At 37.5% G+C, this 19,681-nt stretch overlaps 1 protein-coding gene across 2 annotated transcripts in view; it reads right to left on the bottom strand.

Moving 5' to 3' along the window:
• Nucleotides 1–212: 212 nt before the first annotated feature.
• Nucleotides 213–19,681, bottom strand: part of SLC49A4 (solute carrier family 49 member 4) — a gene marked incomplete at its 5' end in the record, with an annotated part of 62,553 nt that continues 43,084 nt past the window's right edge. The window contains 3 exons of one of the 2 annotated variants that reach the window (XM_080601353.1): nucleotides 213–2,117; nucleotides 5,798–5,980; nucleotides 16,354–16,481. In XM_080601353.1, the coding sequence (XP_080457479.1) occupies nucleotides 2,002–2,117; nucleotides 5,798–5,980; nucleotides 16,354–16,481 (427 nt within the window). In that variant the 3' untranslated portion in view covers nucleotides 213–2,001. The other variant, XM_080601354.1, reaches the window with a different exon arrangement.

Here is a 19,681-nt window from a genome sequence, read left to right on the forward strand (position 1 = left end):
GGGGGAAAAAAGATCATTTAGTCACTGATACAGGCAATGAGCTAAGTCAATCTTCTGCTACTTACTACAGTAAATACACCTGAAAACATAAAAGCAAGCTGTTTCATGGCATCTGCTTTATTTTGCTGCACAAATACACTCCTGAGCTGAAGGTATTAGTGGCATGTTCTCTCTGAAAAACGAGAAGACACTGAATGGATACATGTCAGAAAGGTAGCGCTCAGATCAGGTTTTATTTGAGTGAGTTTACAGTGTCTGTATCACTCAAGAGTGGCAGAGGAGAGCCCCACGTAGGAGCAAAGGGCGTTTGATTCAAACTTCTATCGACGAAGAACTCTGCACACCAACCTCCTCTAACATGTGCACGCACTCCATATTATAAAATAGCTACAGTAGGAAATCATTCACCCCCTGAAAAAAATAAACCATGTCACAGACAGCCTCTGTATGCATTTTTGTTCACGGCAGTGACTGGTTTAGTTACAAACAGTGGCATACCACCACCATCCAGAGACATACTTATTTAACATAAACCTATGTAAACACATACCCTTATATAACTTATATATATTATTTTATATATATATAAGCTTTATTTGTGTATACATAGATATAAATATGCACGCACACACACACACACACACCTAGCACAAAGCATAGAACACACACGGGGAATACTGTAAATAATGCTGAACTGAAATCTAAGCAGATAATTAAGAAATTATTAGCAGGTTTAAAATTGAGTTAAAAAACTATTCAAAGTGTCTTCAATATTTATGTTCAAGTAAGGGCCAGAACGACCACAAATCACTGCTGATAAAAAGAGCTGGCATTATATTTCCCATATTATGCCAAAACCCATGAGTTATTTTTCATTGTCAAACTCATTGTCATTTCGCCATCAGGGCACCTCAACAAACTATAAACATTTTTTTAGGAAACCGTGATTTTTAAAGACTTGGGTTAACAAAGAGTATTGCTTAGGCACCCTCAATTATAAACTAATCCTAAAAACCATGCACACCTTAGGGTATCAGAAGAGAACAACCAGGACTTGAACATCCACACCAACAGTATTTAGCGGCATGAACAGGTTTTCACAGTAAATAGAAAACAAAAGGCAGTATTGGAGACGGGGGATGGAAAGGTGAGACAGCGGTGGCCTTTAGAACAGCAACACTTACCAAGAGTGACTCTACAGTAAACTTCTGAGATACCACAGATGCTATGCATTGAGGACATACAGAGCTGTGGCAGTAGTTCAGAGGCAACTGCTGGTTGCAGTTGCAGCTACGTTTCAGTGGCAGCTACGGCTATCGTTCAGCATACATGTGCTCCAGGGTGACAAACAAACACCTCTAACAACATCGCAAGGATTGACTGGGATTTTAGTATGGCTAAAAACCCTGGTACCAGTGTCTTATATCAGAAATCACTTTATTAGAATGTAAATGTAGTGTACAGCACCAAATTATTTTAGCTTAACTGTTTAATGGACATTTGTTATAGAAGTGACTAGCAATTTAAAAGAGATTTATAAAAAAAGATTTTTCCTTTTTTTTTTTCTTTCCTTTTGTTGAGATTATTCACTATACTTATTCTGATAGAAGACTTGAAGGTGACTGGTACCCCAGTGTGTACAACCTTGAGTTGGCACACACACGCACACACACAGACTCACACATCTCACTGCTACATGAACAGCCTTTTAAATAGAGAACTCCAGTTCTGACACTGGTACCTGTACATCAGATATATTCTCTTTGTGCATTTCAGGCATCTTTATCACCACTCAAGTTCCATGTTTATCTGCCCGCAATTAATGCAAATCAAGGGGGTCTTGAACATAAGAAACAACCTGTCCCTCACCCTCTAATAAAGCCATAATTAAGTCTTGTAATTTCTTTGTTTTTCCTCTGGTCAGCTGTGCAAATCCAGGAAGATGTGCAGACTGCAAAATCAACTTTCAGTCTCTTCCAACCAGTCAGCAGTCCTGCGTTATCAGACAGAGACAACAACGTCGAGGTAGAGTCTGTCGTAGGATTCTCGGAAGCACAGGATGAGGAGCAGGCTGAGCAGACACGATCCCGGCAGGCACCAGTTGAACCAGGAAAACTCTGTAAAGCAGAAGACAGACTCGATCTCAGAGTTTCCAACATGCCCCGTGTTTAAAGCTACCTAAACCTGTAATACTCCAAGTTAGAAACATGGCTGGTGGGTTTGAATGAAGTTGCTGTGTTCTTAACAAAAACTCGCCAGCTCTGCAATCAATAGATTGTTAACATGGTCTATGAGACTCCTCCACGAATGACTTCTATATATATATAAAACCAATGCCTCCAGCTAATGTTAATGCTTCTTATTCGACCTGTCAATGGAGAATGGGGGGTGAAAAAATCTATCCTTGCTAATGGAGAATAAACCACTTCTGAACACTCTACTCATTAGTTCTTTGATTTCTATGGATTGAAAACTAAAACAAATTAAAAGCATAAGAAGCAGCAGGGTTTGATTTTGAATCAAACCTGCTACATAGTCTGAAGAGGGAAATCTAATTCCTCTGACGAACCTTGTGAGAAGTGCAATCAATGCAATTTAAAACCAGTTGCATGAACAGTTCCTCAGAAGACTCTTCAGCTGATAGACAAAACATACTGTTTTTAAAAGCATATGTTCCACGTTCAAGAAATCCTATTTTCTGATATTTGACTACAATGAAGTAGTTTTATTCAAAAACAAGTGCACCACAACCCCTTTTTTCCTTTTAATTCTGTTAATTTAATGAAGCATTACTTTTACTGGAAACTATTTTGTTTCATTTAAAAATATATATTCTTATTGTTCTTTTATTATTATTGTTTTATTTATTTTACAGAAACTAAATTCTCCCTCAAGGTCTGAATAAAACATAATTAAAACCTCAGCACCATTACTTTCAGAAATCTAAAATTTATATTGCTAATAGAGAACGCACAATTTACACTACACAATGCAACGGGTAAGAGTCAGAAAACCTGAGAAACCAACCCCCCAAAACCAGCAGTCTTCAGCAACACCCTCTCCCCAAAAGCTTACAGATTTGGTTAGGCAGTAATCTGGTTAATAAAATGTTAATAATTTTTTCCTAGGCTTGCAGAAGACTACATTGTTCATGGGCAAATGCTTTGCTATTTTCTATATGAAGCGATACCCTTGCTTAATTGGACTAAACATATTTTAACCCATATATCCGAAAAGATTACATTTTCCTTTTGAACCCTTCACGTGTTTTGTGGCCCAGAATTTGGAGATTCATGCTAACATATTGATCACACAAAGCTAAAGGGTGATTTGGTTTTGTTTTGTATTTGGAACTCCCTGTAGGAAACCACATCCAGAGATTGAGGCTTTTTGTCTCAAAACACAGCAATAGAAAATATGCTGAGGTTTCTGAAAGGTTTTCATTTCCCCTTCTTAACTGAGTCAGCTGGACCAAAACCTTCACCGCACTCTGAAGTTTCAAGGGCTTGGTTCTTTTGCAGCCTTTGCAATGTCAAAGTATGAGAAGAAAAAGAAGTAGAATTAAAACTACTGAAAGATTATTTGGCTTAAAAAGCAAGACTGAGGGAACAAGATAAACTTGACTGAGTTCTGATTTACTCAAACTTCTTAGATGCCATTAGAAGATGTATTTTAATCAAAGGGAAAAAAAGTATTTAAGATCGTTATCTAAATTCTAAAGGATTTTTCTTTTATCAAAGGAGCAATAGCATCCACTGGCATTGATCGCCTCTAGCAACCACATAACATTTGTAGTTTTGATCACTTCTGTTACTGCATCACTGCGAATGGATCATCCTGAGCACAAACAGATGTTCCTCCTCCTCTGCAGAAACAGGGAAAAGATTCCAAGCTTATGGGTATACTAATTTCAAGTTTACCCTTACCTGTATTTACTGATACATGCTGGGGAAAGATTTACTAGAGGAAAAAAATGGCCTCAAATACCCTATCTATTAGGGAATAAATTCACTTTACCATAATTGTTTAGTCAGAGGGAAGTTAAGACAATGAAAACAGTAAGATGCATTGTATCCCAATCCTCAATTATTAAGCAGTTCAGAACACTGGACTGAAAAATGATGAAAATATCCTCAGAGTATTCTGTATAATCTTTTCGGCTCAGGCAGAAATGTTGGAAATAACAGTATATGTGAAAGGAGTTCACACCAACTAATATTAAGCATAGAAACATTTTTTTAAAAAGTCGAGACTAAACATCAAACCACCAGAGGCTGGTGTGGATAAATGGATAAATTCTTTTTTTTTTTTTTTTTAAACAATGCATTTTGATGGAACCTTGAAAAAAAAGAAAAACAAGCAAACAAAAAAAATTCTCTCTTTTGTGTTCACAGAACATAACTAACAATGTCATCGTTAACCTGCTTATAGTTCCTTGTCAGAAAGATGCACAAACCAATTTGAAAAGTTGCCCCACACTGTGACCTTCATAATTTCAAGCACAATTCATGCTGAAATTTGTCAGTGTCCTCTAGGTTAAGTAAATGCTTAAGTAAGTAAATGCTTTGATACAGAAGTTCTCAATTTTTAATCCTTCCACAGCAAAAGTAAAACACTGTTTTGCAAATCTTGTGCCACGAAACAAACATTTATCGTGACAACAAAATATAAACCCAATATCTACATCTTCAAAAACCGCTAATAAGGACCACTTCCACTTTAAAGAAAGACTGGTTCTTGTTTTGCAGCTTGGAATCACAGAACCATGCACAGAATCATGTAGGATGGAAAAGACCTATAAGGTCATGAAGTCCAACCACGCACCTAGCACTACGAGTCCACTGCTATCCCACGTCCCTAAGCACCATATCCACGCATCTCAAACACCTCCACAAATAGCGACTCCACCACCTCCCTCAGCAGCCTGTCCCAACACCTAACCACCCTCTGAGAAGAAATTCTTCCTGACACCCAACCTAAACCTCCCCTGGTGCAACCTGAGGCCTATCACTTGTCACTTGGGAAGAGACCAACAGCCTTCTCTCTGCAACCTCCTGTGAGGTAGTTATAGACAGCGATGAGGTCTCTCCTCGGCCTCCTCTTAAATAGCAAGTTTCAAGTATGAGTTCTGAGGAAGCTAATAATGCTCTAGAGATGAGACAGTCTGAAGAAGCTGATGCAAATATCAAACAATACACTGTTCTGACTCACTGGGCCACTGGATTACCTAAAGGAGTATTTTGTCTTTGAGCAGTGGTCAAAAGAGAGGCTCTCTCTTGTCCCTAATGACATGCCCGACTCACTGAACAGAGCTGACCACAAACGGGGCATTTCTTCTCTGACCCTCCTGGGCCCCACATTTATACCCTGAAGCATGAGATTGGATTAGCTATGTTTTGGTTTTGAACGTGCATAGATAAAAACAATACTAATGGCCATATTCTCCATTAATAATAAGCTTTTATAAAGTTTTAAAGTAAATATTTATCTATAAAATTTATAAAATTCTAAATAGTTATAAAAATATGATGATTGTGTATCTTGATGGTTTCTGGCTACAATAAATTCTAAGCGGTACATGACTACATATATCTTGCACAAAAGCATCTTGGTTTTTTTATTAGCAAGCATGTAGAAAAGAACAAAGTTACTCCTTACTACTACAAAGGGGATTAGTGCGTTTGGTTATTAACAGAAATCGTATGTGCAAATCCTCCCCTTATTGACAAGGCTACATGTTCATGGAGAATTATATTTTCAAAGTAGCTTGTATTTCTTACCTGTCTGTATTTCTTACCTGTATGGTAAAATGTGAGGAAAAACAAGAGCACTCCCATAAACACATTACTCAAAAAGGTGACAACTCCACAGGTAATTCCTTCTGGAACGGGGTAGACCGTTTCCACAAAGAGCTCAAAGAATATTGGTACGCTGCTGTTGAGAAATATACCCAACAAAATGCAGGATGTGTACAGTGTAGCTGCAAGAGAAACAAAAACAGCTGTTAATTTCACACTGGCATTATTTGTCCATATTTGGAGCTCCCAAGAACACTAATATTTGAGCAACTGAAAAATGCATAAACTTATTTTTAACCTGTTTATCATAAAGTATATAACATACCACTAGTTTCAGGCAGAAAGGAAGCACTGATTTAAAATAAATAAATACATCAGAATAACAGATTTTATTATTTTTTTTAATTTATTTTTTAAACTGAACCTGCAAAGACAAATTCTGTGATGTGGAATTCAATTGTAGAAGCAAACAGAACAGTATTATGAATGCAAACCTTCAGCTACAGTTTGATTTCTCTCTGAAATGAACAGTAACTGTTGTCCTATACACAATTAGAAAGGGGAGCAATTAATGCTTTGAATTGGAAATGGACATGGATTAACCTTTTGGCTTAGTTCTAAAGGTCAGAACTAATTTTGCTTCCATTTTACAAATAAATACTAATGATCTACCAGATATCAAGACATTAGTATTCATCGTGGCCTGAGAGGCAACATGTTGAATCTCTTTTGGCTTCAATAGGAAATGAAGGGCACCCAGTGCCTGGAAGGAATGGGACATATTTGATAATGCAAATTTTTCCACCAGTGTGTAACATTTTTCTTGAACGAATAATAGAAGAATACAAATGTTTCTTCAGTGCCCTTAGATATGTTGCTCTATGATTTCTGACAATGCCAAATACTTCAAAGTGCCTAATATCTTAACATAGAGTCTTAATATGCCTATATTATCTACTATTAGATCTATTTCTGGAAAAGAAAGAAAACCTCAAAAGAATTTAGTACTATTTAGCACAGACTTATTTACATTTCTAAATGCTGTCTTGGGAAGAAGACGACTTCCTGACCTGCAGCCTCTATAATCTGAGGTTACCAGTCAAGAAAACAAAGCATAAAGAAGCAATTTGGAAGGCTTGGAGTGCGGACAAGTCTGGAAGAATTTCTGAAGTTTCCATCAAAATGGCAAGAAAGTGAAGAGAATTTTTTTTTCAGAAGCAAAAGCGTTAAGTCACAGGAAAACTATTTATAACATCTCACTGCATCATAGTGCAAAATCCTTAGACAATTTTTGTCGTATGGATATATATGTTTATATAAATAGAAAATCTTTTCTCAGTTTTATTTACTTTCTTTTGTCTTATAAAGGGGAAAACTGAAAAAGTTCTGCTTCATCTTCTGTTAAGCACTGCTAAGCCTTTTAACTAAGAAACTGTTAGGAAGCAGGAAACTTGAAAGAAACTTAAAATTAAAAATAAAAATAATCATTTGTTAAAACATGAATTATGGGAAAGAGAAAAAAGCATTAAAAGATACAGCAGAAAGGGCTATCTATCAGATCCGTCATCTGATGTGGTTTGCTTCCAAGGCACAGAGACATATTTCTTTCTCTACAGAGGATTTGACTGGACAAGAAAACGAGGACAGAAGACTCAGACAGAAAGCTGATATAGATGGCATAATTTCAGGAGGGTCAACTGGCCCCCCTTCCTCCACTCCCTTCCCCTCCCCAAAACATACCAGAATGCTTTGAGTTGTTTAAAATAAAAAAGATCCAAGGTAACTTTTTACTTTTCAAATTCCTTTCTTATAAACTGCAGAGTGAAAGTCAAAGAAACTGATGCAAGGTATGTTCCTACAGTTTGCAGAGAGCAAGGAAAAAAAAACTGCTAAAGAAAAAAAAACAACCACCACCCTTATTAGGAAGTTCTTCCTAATGGGTTTTTCTAGGTTAAACTGAATAACTGATTTTCTATCTCCAAGTTCCTTCGATTTTTGCTGGAAGTCCTCAGTATTTAAAATTTCATAAACTTCTCTTTGAACCCCTGCTTACCTCAAACACAGCACATTGCTCTAACTCTCTGTAACTGCTTTCAGATGTACCCAGCAAATGTGAACATTGCATTCGGCTATGTGAAACCTGTGTCGGCTTGAGAAACCAACACATAAACGAAATGCAAGAACCTCTGAAGGCAAGCAAACATCTGCCTCTCGTTACCCTCAATTAAAGACAGCCATAGGTAAATACGGAATTCTGTATTAGAAGCCTCAAACAGTGGAAAACGGTGGAAATAGTCATGAAGCTGCTCACAGAGAACGAGCACCAGCAAAAGTGGAGGTGCTTACACACTGCAGTGGAGGCAAAACCCCTACAGCACGACTGAAACCTCCATAAACTGCAACAGCCGGGACAGGGGGACTGTGTGCCTCTGAACAGAAAGGATCTCTAGACATACCGTTTTCAGAAACTCAGATCTGCTCAAGCTGAAGACAGCAATATGCATCGAAGATTAACAGCAAATTATCAAGACCTCCTATTTTATCCAGTGCAGTAGGTACAGAAGTTTCCATAAAACAAATAGCACCCTCCCAAACCAATCTGATAGTCTAAAAATATGCTAGCCCTATTACATTATTGCTCATCGCTTACTAAAGCATGTTAAGATGATTAAGATGACTAGTCTGTAAGCAAACAAACAATAACCGTACTTTAGGAACTGCATCCTTATGTTTCCTTGTCACTTCAGCCAGCTTTAGCCATGCAAGGACACCCACCAGCACACAACATGCGCTTCCACGCTCCCAGGACCAATGCAGCTTTAGCATTACCTTCTATTTTCCCCCAAAGTTTACCTGCCTCACATGCACATTGAAAATGCCAGCTGAGTACCAATTTAAAAGCCCCTACTGAGATCACAGATAATACATAAAGAACAAGCTGCGTGTCTACACGCACACACATTTGGAAACCAGTAAGAGGAAATGTCAGTGCAAAATTATAGGTAGAATATAGTGTCCAGTAGCTGCCAAGTTTTAAGACCTAAAGGAAATGGCATCTTTTAACTGGTAAACCACAAAAAGCAGCTCTAAAAGTGAAAGATGACAGCCTAAGGGGTTCTCACTTAATGGGTACGTATTGTAGTGATGGGAAAGTGTTTTTATTCTGCGTTTCTGTAAATCATTCAGGGTCCTTCTGAGTGCTATACAAATAAGCTTATTCCATTAACGTGGTGATTAAGTCACAAATCCAATTGGTCAACTAGACAGAAAGTCAAAGATAAGATATTCAGTTTCAGAAAAATAAGTTATAGGAAGAAGTCAAATAAGAATTCAAAAGTAATTTGGCTATTTATTTCATACACTAAGTAGCGCACCTTATTTCCACTTCAAGGGCACCAAGACACCATCGCAGGGAGAATGCCACCTATTAATGGAGACCATTTCCTTTCTACTACAGTGACCTTGCACTGAACGAACACGAACAATTACCATGATTTTATACTGTAGAAGAACAGCTGCTAAAGTTACAGTAAATGTTTTTTCAATTAAGACAATCTTGACAACAGTCATTGGAAATGAATATAAAAATTTGAAAGTGCTGACAAGAACAACCAGAAAAAAAAGATGATTTATCAAGAAGCTAATATTATGTCCTAAAGCCTATCAAGGACAACAAGCTTGCACGTGTTTGGGTAGAAGCATGTGCTGGGGAAGTATGTCATGCTGCTAATATGAAAAAGATTGTTTTTTTCTTAGGAAAAGGAATTAACTGTCTGTGAAGCTCTGTGCAAAGGTGTACACCAGAGAGAGTGGCAGGTGTGGGCACCCATGAGTAAGGGAACTGGGCTGGGTTTCTTTAAACTACGTTGACTAATGTCACATCTTAAAGATCTGTATGTGAATTAAGCGGCTATTTCACCAAATGGCCAGCGCAAAAGGAGCAGGAAATGCAAAACACCCATCCAAAGCACAGCTGCTTTAGAGAATTGGCCTGGAGCTGCCCTGGCAGGAGGCTCAAACTCCTTTTAGCCACGTAATATTCCCGCTTGGGGTGTGACGCAGCTCATGCTATTTCCCCAGTGCCTATTTTCCTTCTCTTTGCCAGGAAGAAAGCAAGGAACCAAATGCACCTTGATAACATCACTGTGGATGTTACCATTAGAAGAAGCAAGGTGCTGATTTGGGACTGATGTAGCCAGAGCGGCTTAGCACTAAAAGGAGAAAAAAATTAGGCTCCATCCTGGCTTCCTACCTGCTGCAGGTCTTTAGCTCCAGGAGGGCAAATAGATGCCTGTATCCCAAAACAGACTCTTTTCTTCATGCTACCTGCTGTGACAAGAGCTTTGTACCAAAACCAAACAAAAAAATTAGGAGTTAGAACAGGGAAGAAATTTAAATGGCAGGGTACGCTTGTTTGTTCTCAGATGAGCTTCCAACACAGCAGACGGGGTCTCAAGACTCTCTCAGACATTCAAACCAGCTCCCAGAGTTTCCCAGAACGTCCTGCAACATGTTGACAAATTTCCTTTTAAATTACACCATCACTAATCTATAACTTCAAAGACAAATCCGAAACTAAATGAAATTAGTGGAAGGACTTCCACTAATCTAAATGTTTCTTATCAGCCCATTGGCACATGCATCTTGGCTGATTTCTAATCAGACATTATGAAATATCACTATTTCATTACAGAAGTATTTTGCAGATAAATTTCCTAGAGAAATGCAGATACTCCAGAGCAGTATCAAGTGCAAGGAAGCGGTACAGCATCTGCTTCCAAGGTCCTTTGCTAGAAACAATTGAATACTGTACATTTCTTAATAGTTCTCAGACAAACTGAGACAGGACTCGTACAAATTCCATATAAATAAACAGGGAAGTAAATACCACTGAGTATGTTCTCATGGGCACAGCATATAATTTAAACTGAAGCCTACAGAGATCTGGGGCATTTTATTATTGTTGATTATAATAGCATCCCAAATGCCACAATGAAAGGATAACGCCTTCTGCGGATGAATGCTTTGTGGACAGTATCTCCACGACTCGGCTAAACAATTCAAAATTAGTTCCTATCAAATTCCCTAAAGTCTGCTAAAGTGGAAACAAACTTCCCTATTACTTAATTCTTGCTACTGGCCAAGGTAAGAACAGTCATTGAAGAAGTCCCCCTCAATTTTTTCATGAGAAATGTGACTGCCTCAAGGTAAGACAGCAATTTTTACTATAATTCACTTATAGGAGCAAAAAAACAGTAGAAGAAAGATGTCCCTGTACTGTGTGTTTATAACATCAATATGTTTCATTGCATAAATTTCCATCCCAGCATGTGCTGATCAAATTCTTATCTCATGAGATAGTTACAAAAGTAACCAAAAATCTGATCAAATTGGATTTGTTCTATATACTTCTCAAGGGAAAAACAAGTGGAACTTGCTTTGAAAGCAGAGTATTAACTTTAGAGAACTAAAAAAAAAAAAAAAAAAAATCACAGAAAGTGATCCTCCAAGAAAAGAGGGGAGAAGAATACAACTAGAAATAATATTTGATGCTTCCTCTTGATGGGTATTTACAGTGGCCATATTTACAGATATTCATCCCTGAAATACTCTTCCCAAATTTGTACACTACCTCTAACGGTGTTTTTTTTTTTTTTAATTGCTTTCAATTAAAACCCTTAGAAGAGTGCTCAAAGAAGAACAAAATTAATTGTGGATTTACAGGAACAGAAGCCATTAGGAAGACAAAGATCATTATTCCAGTCTTATGAGTTGGAGCACAACAGGAGGGGGGTAATACAATTTGTCCACAGCTATAAACAGGTTAACGCTGAAGCTAGGAGGAAAAAAAAAAAGTCTCCACGCTTTCATGCCACCTTTTTTATCCTCTGAGGCAGCATGCTTTATACTTATTAAGCACATCTTGTTTATAGTACAGAAATTAAACTCAAAGAATAAAACAATCAGTATTAAATAATTAACATCTCTCTTTTTCAACACTGCGCTTTGTAGATGAGGGCGGGGAGACAGATGTGTTTATAATGTTCAGTCTGGTGAACCTGAAAATAAAGTTTAGACTGCTTAACCTAAATATAGTCATCAACTCGTGGAGTTGCCACAGTATTCTCAGTATCTGCCATGCAGCACTACTAAAGATTTTGTAAAGCAAAATTCTGCTGAATGTGCTCACATAAATATTAACTCATAAATATTCTTGATATGCTATGCTGAAAACATTCAATCTGAGCTGCAAGCAACTAGTGCTGCATATCAATTTTTGGAAAATGCTAGCATTTGTATCCAGAGATCCTACCAGCTATACAAAGTGGCAAGATACCGAAACTGGCGTTACAATGCGTTACACAATTATTTTGGGTCAAAGCATCCCATTGTACATAAATTCACATAATGAAGTTCAGTACAAAGCAAACTAACAATGGACTTGGCACAGAGAAACAGATCAGCAGCTGCATTGGGAATTCAATGGAGAAAACTATTTTAATGCTCAATGTCTATATAAAATTATCTCTGAAACTTGCTGGAAAATGCAAATAATATACATTAAAATTAAAATTTCTTAAAAGAAAATTCAAGCTTGCTTAAAATGTAAACTGATTTCAGAACCCAGGGTTTTTAAGAGCTGTGATTAGCTGATGAGAGGTGTTTGAGACAGATGATATAGTAGCTATGATAGCACTATATCATTACTGCCTTGCTTTTTTTTTTCTCCACACTGGCAGTTATGGTTCATACATATGACTCCAAATACACTTTCGTAAAATCTTTTAGAGATATATTAAGAAGTCAGCAAGTGAGAGAAAACTTGTCTCACTGTGGCAGGAGGAAAACTCGAGCATATTATGGTAGTGCAGAGCAATGCATGCATGACACAATACAAACAATGCTAAACAGTATCATTTAAAGAAAACGCAATGCAGTCATTGATTTTTAATATCTGCATTAAAGGTCTCCATTCTAAGTAATTACGTTTTGTAGGAAATATCTTTAGATGATGTTGTGCCTATTTACAAGGAATTAGGAGAGTATTATACAATGTAAGTGCAGAAAAAAAACGTTTTGCTGTGACCATTTTCTCCAATACAATTCTTCCCCCACTATTTAAACGAGACACTACTACAACTGCTACAAAGTACACTGATTAAAAGAGGTTTTATTTGTTTGTTTAAAAAAAGGTCTTCAGAGATTTTCTTCTTCTTCCTTTATGATGAATAATTGCCCAAACTCTCTTATCATCTTAGCATTTCAAAAGCATGCCTGCATGCAAACGTACCCATGCAAGTGCTTAGTCTGGTGACCAGATGAGACGGGCAGAGGGTTTTCAGAAGAGGGGAACAAGCAAGTATGCCACAAAATATCCATATACCAAAGGAAAAGGCTATTTTTGGACCTAGGGAAACCACTGGCAAGGTCTACCTACGGATGCAAACGTTATTTGTGGATCAATCAGGTATCGGCTGAGATGAAGGGGATGATGATGTTCTCTAACCTGCCTTCATCTGTAGGGTAAAGCTTTCCTTAACGCCTGGACCAGTACAACAACCTGCACGAGATGTCTTGCTTCCTCATCAAAATCACTGTCCTGTTGCGTGGAAGAATGGAAGAGCTCCCTTATAAATGTACCAGCAGCCCACCAGGTCATGGGGTTACTTTAGGAGTTTCTAGACACTGCTGAATGTGTCAGTGCTTGTGGTTTTGTGGGGCAAAAGCTGACGTTCAAGAGTACAACACTGGAGGCAGAACAAGAGAGGAGGGGGAAACCAGCCCCTCAGGGAACGGGAGCTAGTGTGGTTGGAAGGGAAAACATCCTTACAAGATCAAAGGTATACCCACACAAGTTTCCGCAAGGGTCAGTTTTGAACCTTGTTTGCTCTGTCTCAGTATTTGAATGTGTGGATCAAAATCCATCCCTTGCTGAGCAGCACTGCCAGGCCTAACACTTGTGCTCAACCTTTTGGTTGCATCAAATCCTGTCGTCTTCAGTAACATAACAATCCCTGCTTCGCAGCAGGTGTTCACTAATGCCTGCAAAGTAGCTCTAGGATACAAAGCATTATATAGACCTTTACTACTAATGCTACAAAGCAAACAAACAAAAAAAAGCAAATAACACACGCACAAAAAACCAACAAACAAGAATGCACCACGATGACGGCTGCTTTAGCTCTGCCCATCTTCTAACCATACAAAAACACTCAGAGGACAACTACCTAGAGGTCCACTGTCAACCCTGGTCTGCTGAGTACGAAGAGCAACTTCTAACTGAACCAGCTGTGTCAAACCACTTCACAAAGCCACTAACCAACGGCCTTCATTTGACCTCCCATATTTTGGCTGATATACTCTACATCCCAAACTTTTAATTAAAAGAAGAAAAAAAAGAAAGAAGCTCATCAAAATCAATTCAAACGTACCATTTCTCCCAATTACTGTGGAACGCACGGGTCATCATCATATTGCATCATTATGTTGAGGAATAATCTAGCATGAAGTCCCATAAATTAGCTTAAATAGCTTGTGTGTTTTCATCCATAACAGCGTATTTCATAGAGATATACCACTGCTTTTCTGTGTACAAGGATCTAAATTAAACAGGCGCATTACATCTATTTTATATGAACTTTAATGAGAAAAGGCTGATATGGAACCTCCCCAACCTACCTATGAAGTTTAAATATTATGACACAGGAGAAAAAGGAAATATTATTTGGTAGCTATACATCAGGCCTTGAGGCCCAGTGCCTGACACCTTGATTGACTCTCCCCCTCCCTTGCCCCAAGAGGAATGCACCATATTGATGGCATTTCTATTCAAAACAACCTTGTGTTTTATAGGAAAGCTTTCAACATTTACAGTTACATATAGAACACAGACAGAAAACTCTAAAAGATAATTTACAACTCAATTTAAGGAACCATCCATTTTAGAACAAACAATAAATGCATGAACAGAACAATCCAATCCCTATATTTTTTATCAGAGGATGTTAGTTCAGGATACCTCCTATCAAACGCTAAATACCTTAGGTATTTTTACGCCTTGATAGTGGCAGATCTTTCAAAAAAACACAGAAATACCTAAAAACAAATATGAATTCTTATGGAACCTATATTGCATGCTGAGTACTTTAACAGAGTAAAAATCAGTTCCACCGGTTTTGTTTTGGATCATTGGTGAGTACATACATAATGACTTCCACCTCTTGAAACCTCTTTGCTTCATTCTTATGCATAGACTTGAAGGGGTATTTATGTGTTTGGCTTGTTGCATCAATTCAGAGGATGGAGTCACTGTAAAAATTCACGTTACTGCAGGCTTGTAGTGATGAAGCAGACAAGCACAAAAAAATAAGAGCTTTTATTGCATTTGTTTTATCTTTGATGGAGAAGTGTAGTCATTTATTATGACAATAGCCACCGTGAAGTCTGATTTATCTATTAAGTTAGGTTTTATTTGAGTGGAAGTATTTTTGAAAAAAGTTGAAATTTTAAGATAAATCACGAATTTGACCAACCACCATCCAGATGGTGTTTCTCCTGAATTGATCATATATTTCAATTTGCTGTATCCATTTCTAGTTTATAGTTGTGACACATGCAATGCACCAAGGACATTTACTGAAACTCAAAGTTAATTTGAATAAAACAGCATTTTATAGACTACTTTCCACAACAACTTCTTTCTTAGAAATAGGGTAAAAATATTTCTCCTATAACACGTATACTTGCATATCACAAAAATGGCACTATATTTAAAATACAATTATAATCCTTTATTAAATTATTAAATATATATTTTAAATCTTGATGGTTTAGTTTAGTAACTCAATACTCTGCTGAGTGAAAGTCTTGAGACCACAGGTGCAAAGAGGAAGGTGAACAACAGATTTAAAAAATTAAGCAGTGCTTGTTTTCAAATAAGGGCACAGCCCATTGGAAGCTTCAGCTCTGATCTTTTCCTCCACTTCTGCCAACAGCTTTTTCCCCATCCTTTTGAGGTGCAGGATGAGTTAATTTTGGGCTGGAGTAGTTCCCTGAACCTGCATGCGGGGGGGGGAAGTCAGCACGGTGTGGAGACAGATAAATGAAAATACCACGACTCACTTTGGTTTAAACTGCAACACGCTTCCAATAATTAATGCAAATTTCAAAACCCTAAATTTCCAGACATGTCACTGTTTTTTCTTATATGCAACACTACTCCCATTCTTAGGATTTTTCTTGTTTTATTTCTCACCATTGTTACTCCAAAACATTCAAAACAGAAAAGCACTCAGTCCCAGAATAAATCTTAAATGTGTACTCTGTGTTGTCATAACTACTGTGGGCTTTTTTGTTTTTAATCTTTTTATGAAGTTACTAAAAAGATGCTACAGAGATTTCAGATAGGTTTTCTAAACCCTTTGTTTGCTCTTGGTAAAATTACTATATTACTAAAGATACTAAACCAGGTTATATATATATATATATAGTTGATTTAAGATTGTAAATATTTATTTGTACTACCAATTATAAATAATAAAATAATTGTCAATACCTGTGGTTAAAGGCAGATGGGTGACACTAGTTAGACAGGTGAGAGTGAACCAGGTTGATGCTAACGTTGCTCCAGATAAAAGCAGCAACAGTATAAATTTCAGCATGCCCCTGATAAAATCTGCAAATCTAAAATAAAAGCACAGATGAGAGCAGTAAAAATGTTATTGTTCATATTATTTAAAATGTAACGCTTCACAATTCATTCATTAAATTCTCATTAAACATTTTGGAAACTGTAAACACGATTTAAAAAATCGTTTCTCATTTTCAGAAATAGGAAAAAACTTTTTATAGAACAGTGGTATTTCTAGATGTCAAGAGCCACGGATTTGAAATAACCATGAAATAGTAGTCATGAAATAACCAAAACAGAAAAATTCTCAAGGCATCAATTGAAAGCACTTGGTATACAAGAAGGGTTTTTTCCCCCCCGCATTTGTTGGGCGCATCGCACCACTACTTACACCGCTGTTTTGTCTCCCTTGGCAGACTCACTGCACAATTAGCATATGAGGAGGCTGATTTATTTCATTCAAGACATAGTTAAATTCAATGATTCATTCCTATGGGAAATGACAGAACTCCCAATACCAGAGTCCCTAGATGGATGATAACAAGGAACATCTTTTGAACCCTAAAATACATCGGTGATGAAGCTCTCAATGGCTTAGGCAAAGCAGGAACTCTTTACACATACGGTCACTCTGCCAGTGGCTGTTTTGGGTTGAAATGTTCCAGAAACCACACATCTGCATGCCACGCCTCTCCTACACACATGCCTCAGTGATAATCTGGGTGAGGATATCTCCACAAGTCCGTGGGCAGTCTGTTACACATAGGTAAACGTGATCTTTACACCACCTGATGGTACAATCGCTTTTTTTTCCATTTTTTTTTCCATTTTTCTTTCAAGAAGACATATTGCATTTGAACTACACTCACATGGCATAATTATCAGTGCAACTGCTCTTTTCAAAAGGGATTTCAACCTGGACACTAAAACAGGTACACTATAAAAGGCTACGTCATTTATCCACTAGTAATTTTCTACAGGTTAAGAGACATGACTTCGGGCTGGATGTATGTTTAAAGAATGTCTTATAGTCCCTCTTAGAGTTCCCCTACTTCTTTCAGGCTAATGGCAGCACAATCCAGTTACATTGGTTCATGACGAAATCCATCCAGTCTGTCAGCTAATTGCCTTTTCTTCCTTGACAATGATCACCTCACAGGCAGATACCACAGCCTACTTGATAAAACAGACAACGCTACCAACATTTTGAGAACTAGGAATCCTAGCTCCACATACACTGTAAGAGATGTATGAGTAATGAGATCCTAAAAAAAAAAATTATCAATTTTTCCTCTTATTTTGATTTTACCCGAGCTTTAATTCCACATTGAATTTAGCAGCAAGTAATTCAATAAGCAGTAGAGGGAGATCAATGCTGTATATAATCTTAAAAGTTTATGACTGCAGTGTTCAAGTGGCTTTTGCGTTAATCCCCAATAGTCAGAGGTTAGCTGCTACTGTTGTTTTTTTCTGACAATTCAAATTCAGCAATCAGGATTACTTCTTCTCAGTAGTTTGTCAGTTTCTTTAATTATTCTTCAGGATCATTGGGGTCAAAATCAGCAATTTTAAAAGCTTCTCAATGTGCAAGCTTTAGACATCTTCCACAGAGACTCCCTACGTTGGCTGCTGGCAGGCAACATCACTATTCCCTCTTTTTAAAGGCAAGAACAGTTATGCACATCCCATCTAATGATGGTAATGATGGAGAGTGAGAAATAACAGCGTCCAGGGAGGGACATTCAGAGACAATAGGTCTGGATCCTCTATTTCTACCCTACTACCAGGGATATGTGGGAATGGGAGGATGACACCCACCTAAACCATTCAAGATGATTCAGTGGAGCAAATATCTATCTTTACTGAGCTGCTGCAACTCTCTTTGACACAAATAACCTGGTTTGGATATCACTGGTAGTAATGTGCTCCAAGGAGCTCTCAGCTATCACAGGAATCCAGAAGGGTCAAATATAAACTGAAAGGTTTATCAGCTATTGAATTTAGCCAGCAACAGAAATAATGGAAAAAATAACTTAGCAAGCTAGCCTGAAATTGGTAATTGAGCGCTTTCTGCTTCTTGTCTGGTTACAGAATAATAAAGAAGACTGTAAAGCAAATCAACTTTTCAAATGCTGGTTTCAATCCAATAATAATATATATTTTTATATATATATATATATATTTAATGCTTTAATCCCAGCATTCACTTCCAAAATTCTCTTTCTGTTTAAATCTTTTTCACAATCTAGCACGTAAGTGGATGTCTGCATCTGCTAAAGTAGGCGTACCATGAAAGAAGGTGTATACTCACCCTTACCACCCCCAGGACACAGATCTCTCAGCCTACTGTTGGTAGCTGGTTCCTGTAACCCTGTAAATCAGCCCTAGGCTGGATCCTACATTTAAAATCACAACCCCATGTTGCTGACAACACTGTCTGTTGCTAAGGAAATTATCACCATGTCATGAAGTTTCAGCATTTTGACTAACACTGCAGGTTAAAAGCAGAGAGATTGAACTGTGAAGGACAAAAACTCAGAAATATCTGTGGTCATTAGTAAATGTGACCAAAAAAAAAAAACTAAGGAAAGAGAATAGATTTATGTTTCCATGCAATAATATCAATGTCGCTCTTTGACATTGCTTTTCTTCAAGCCAGTATCATCTGAAAGCTGCAAGCAAAGGGCAAAACACCTGCCAGCTGCCCAAAATAGTCCAAGCTTTTCAATTAGAAAATGCATCACACAAATTAGCTAAACATATCGAAGTTCACAGCTATTGGGAAAGTAGTAGGTGTAGAGCAGGAGGATTTATATATTGTGCTCAGGAAAACTGGCACCATTTGGAAAATGAGATAGATAAATGAATTTCCAAACTGGGCATTACTTTAAATATAGATGATTTAACATCTCCTGTGACGTGCGGGAACAAATGCTCCAGCGCAAGCCCCAGGTTGTTACTGTTCTAAATGGTAGAATTTGCATTGCCAAAAATGGAAAGAGCAAACTCCTAAGCTGTACCAATTTTGTTTTGATAAACTAGTAGAAAAAATATTAGAAGAAAATCCAGCTTCTTAAAAAGTGGTTAAGGGAGAGAGCTGCTTGCTTGGCAAATCACATTTCTGACGCTGAAATACATCAGCCTGTCACCCTTGACAAGAATCATTACTTAATTTTCCTAATTACAACTTTCAGCAGATTACAGTCAGACTCGTCATTGATTCTGCCCTACACAGATAAATGCTGAATAGACC

The sequence above is a fragment of the Anser brachyrhynchus genome (genome assembly GCF_964034855.1).
Source record: "Anser brachyrhynchus genome assembly, chromosome: 7".
NCBI classification, from domain to species: Eukaryota; Metazoa; Chordata; class Aves; order Anseriformes; family Anatidae; genus Anser; species Anser brachyrhynchus.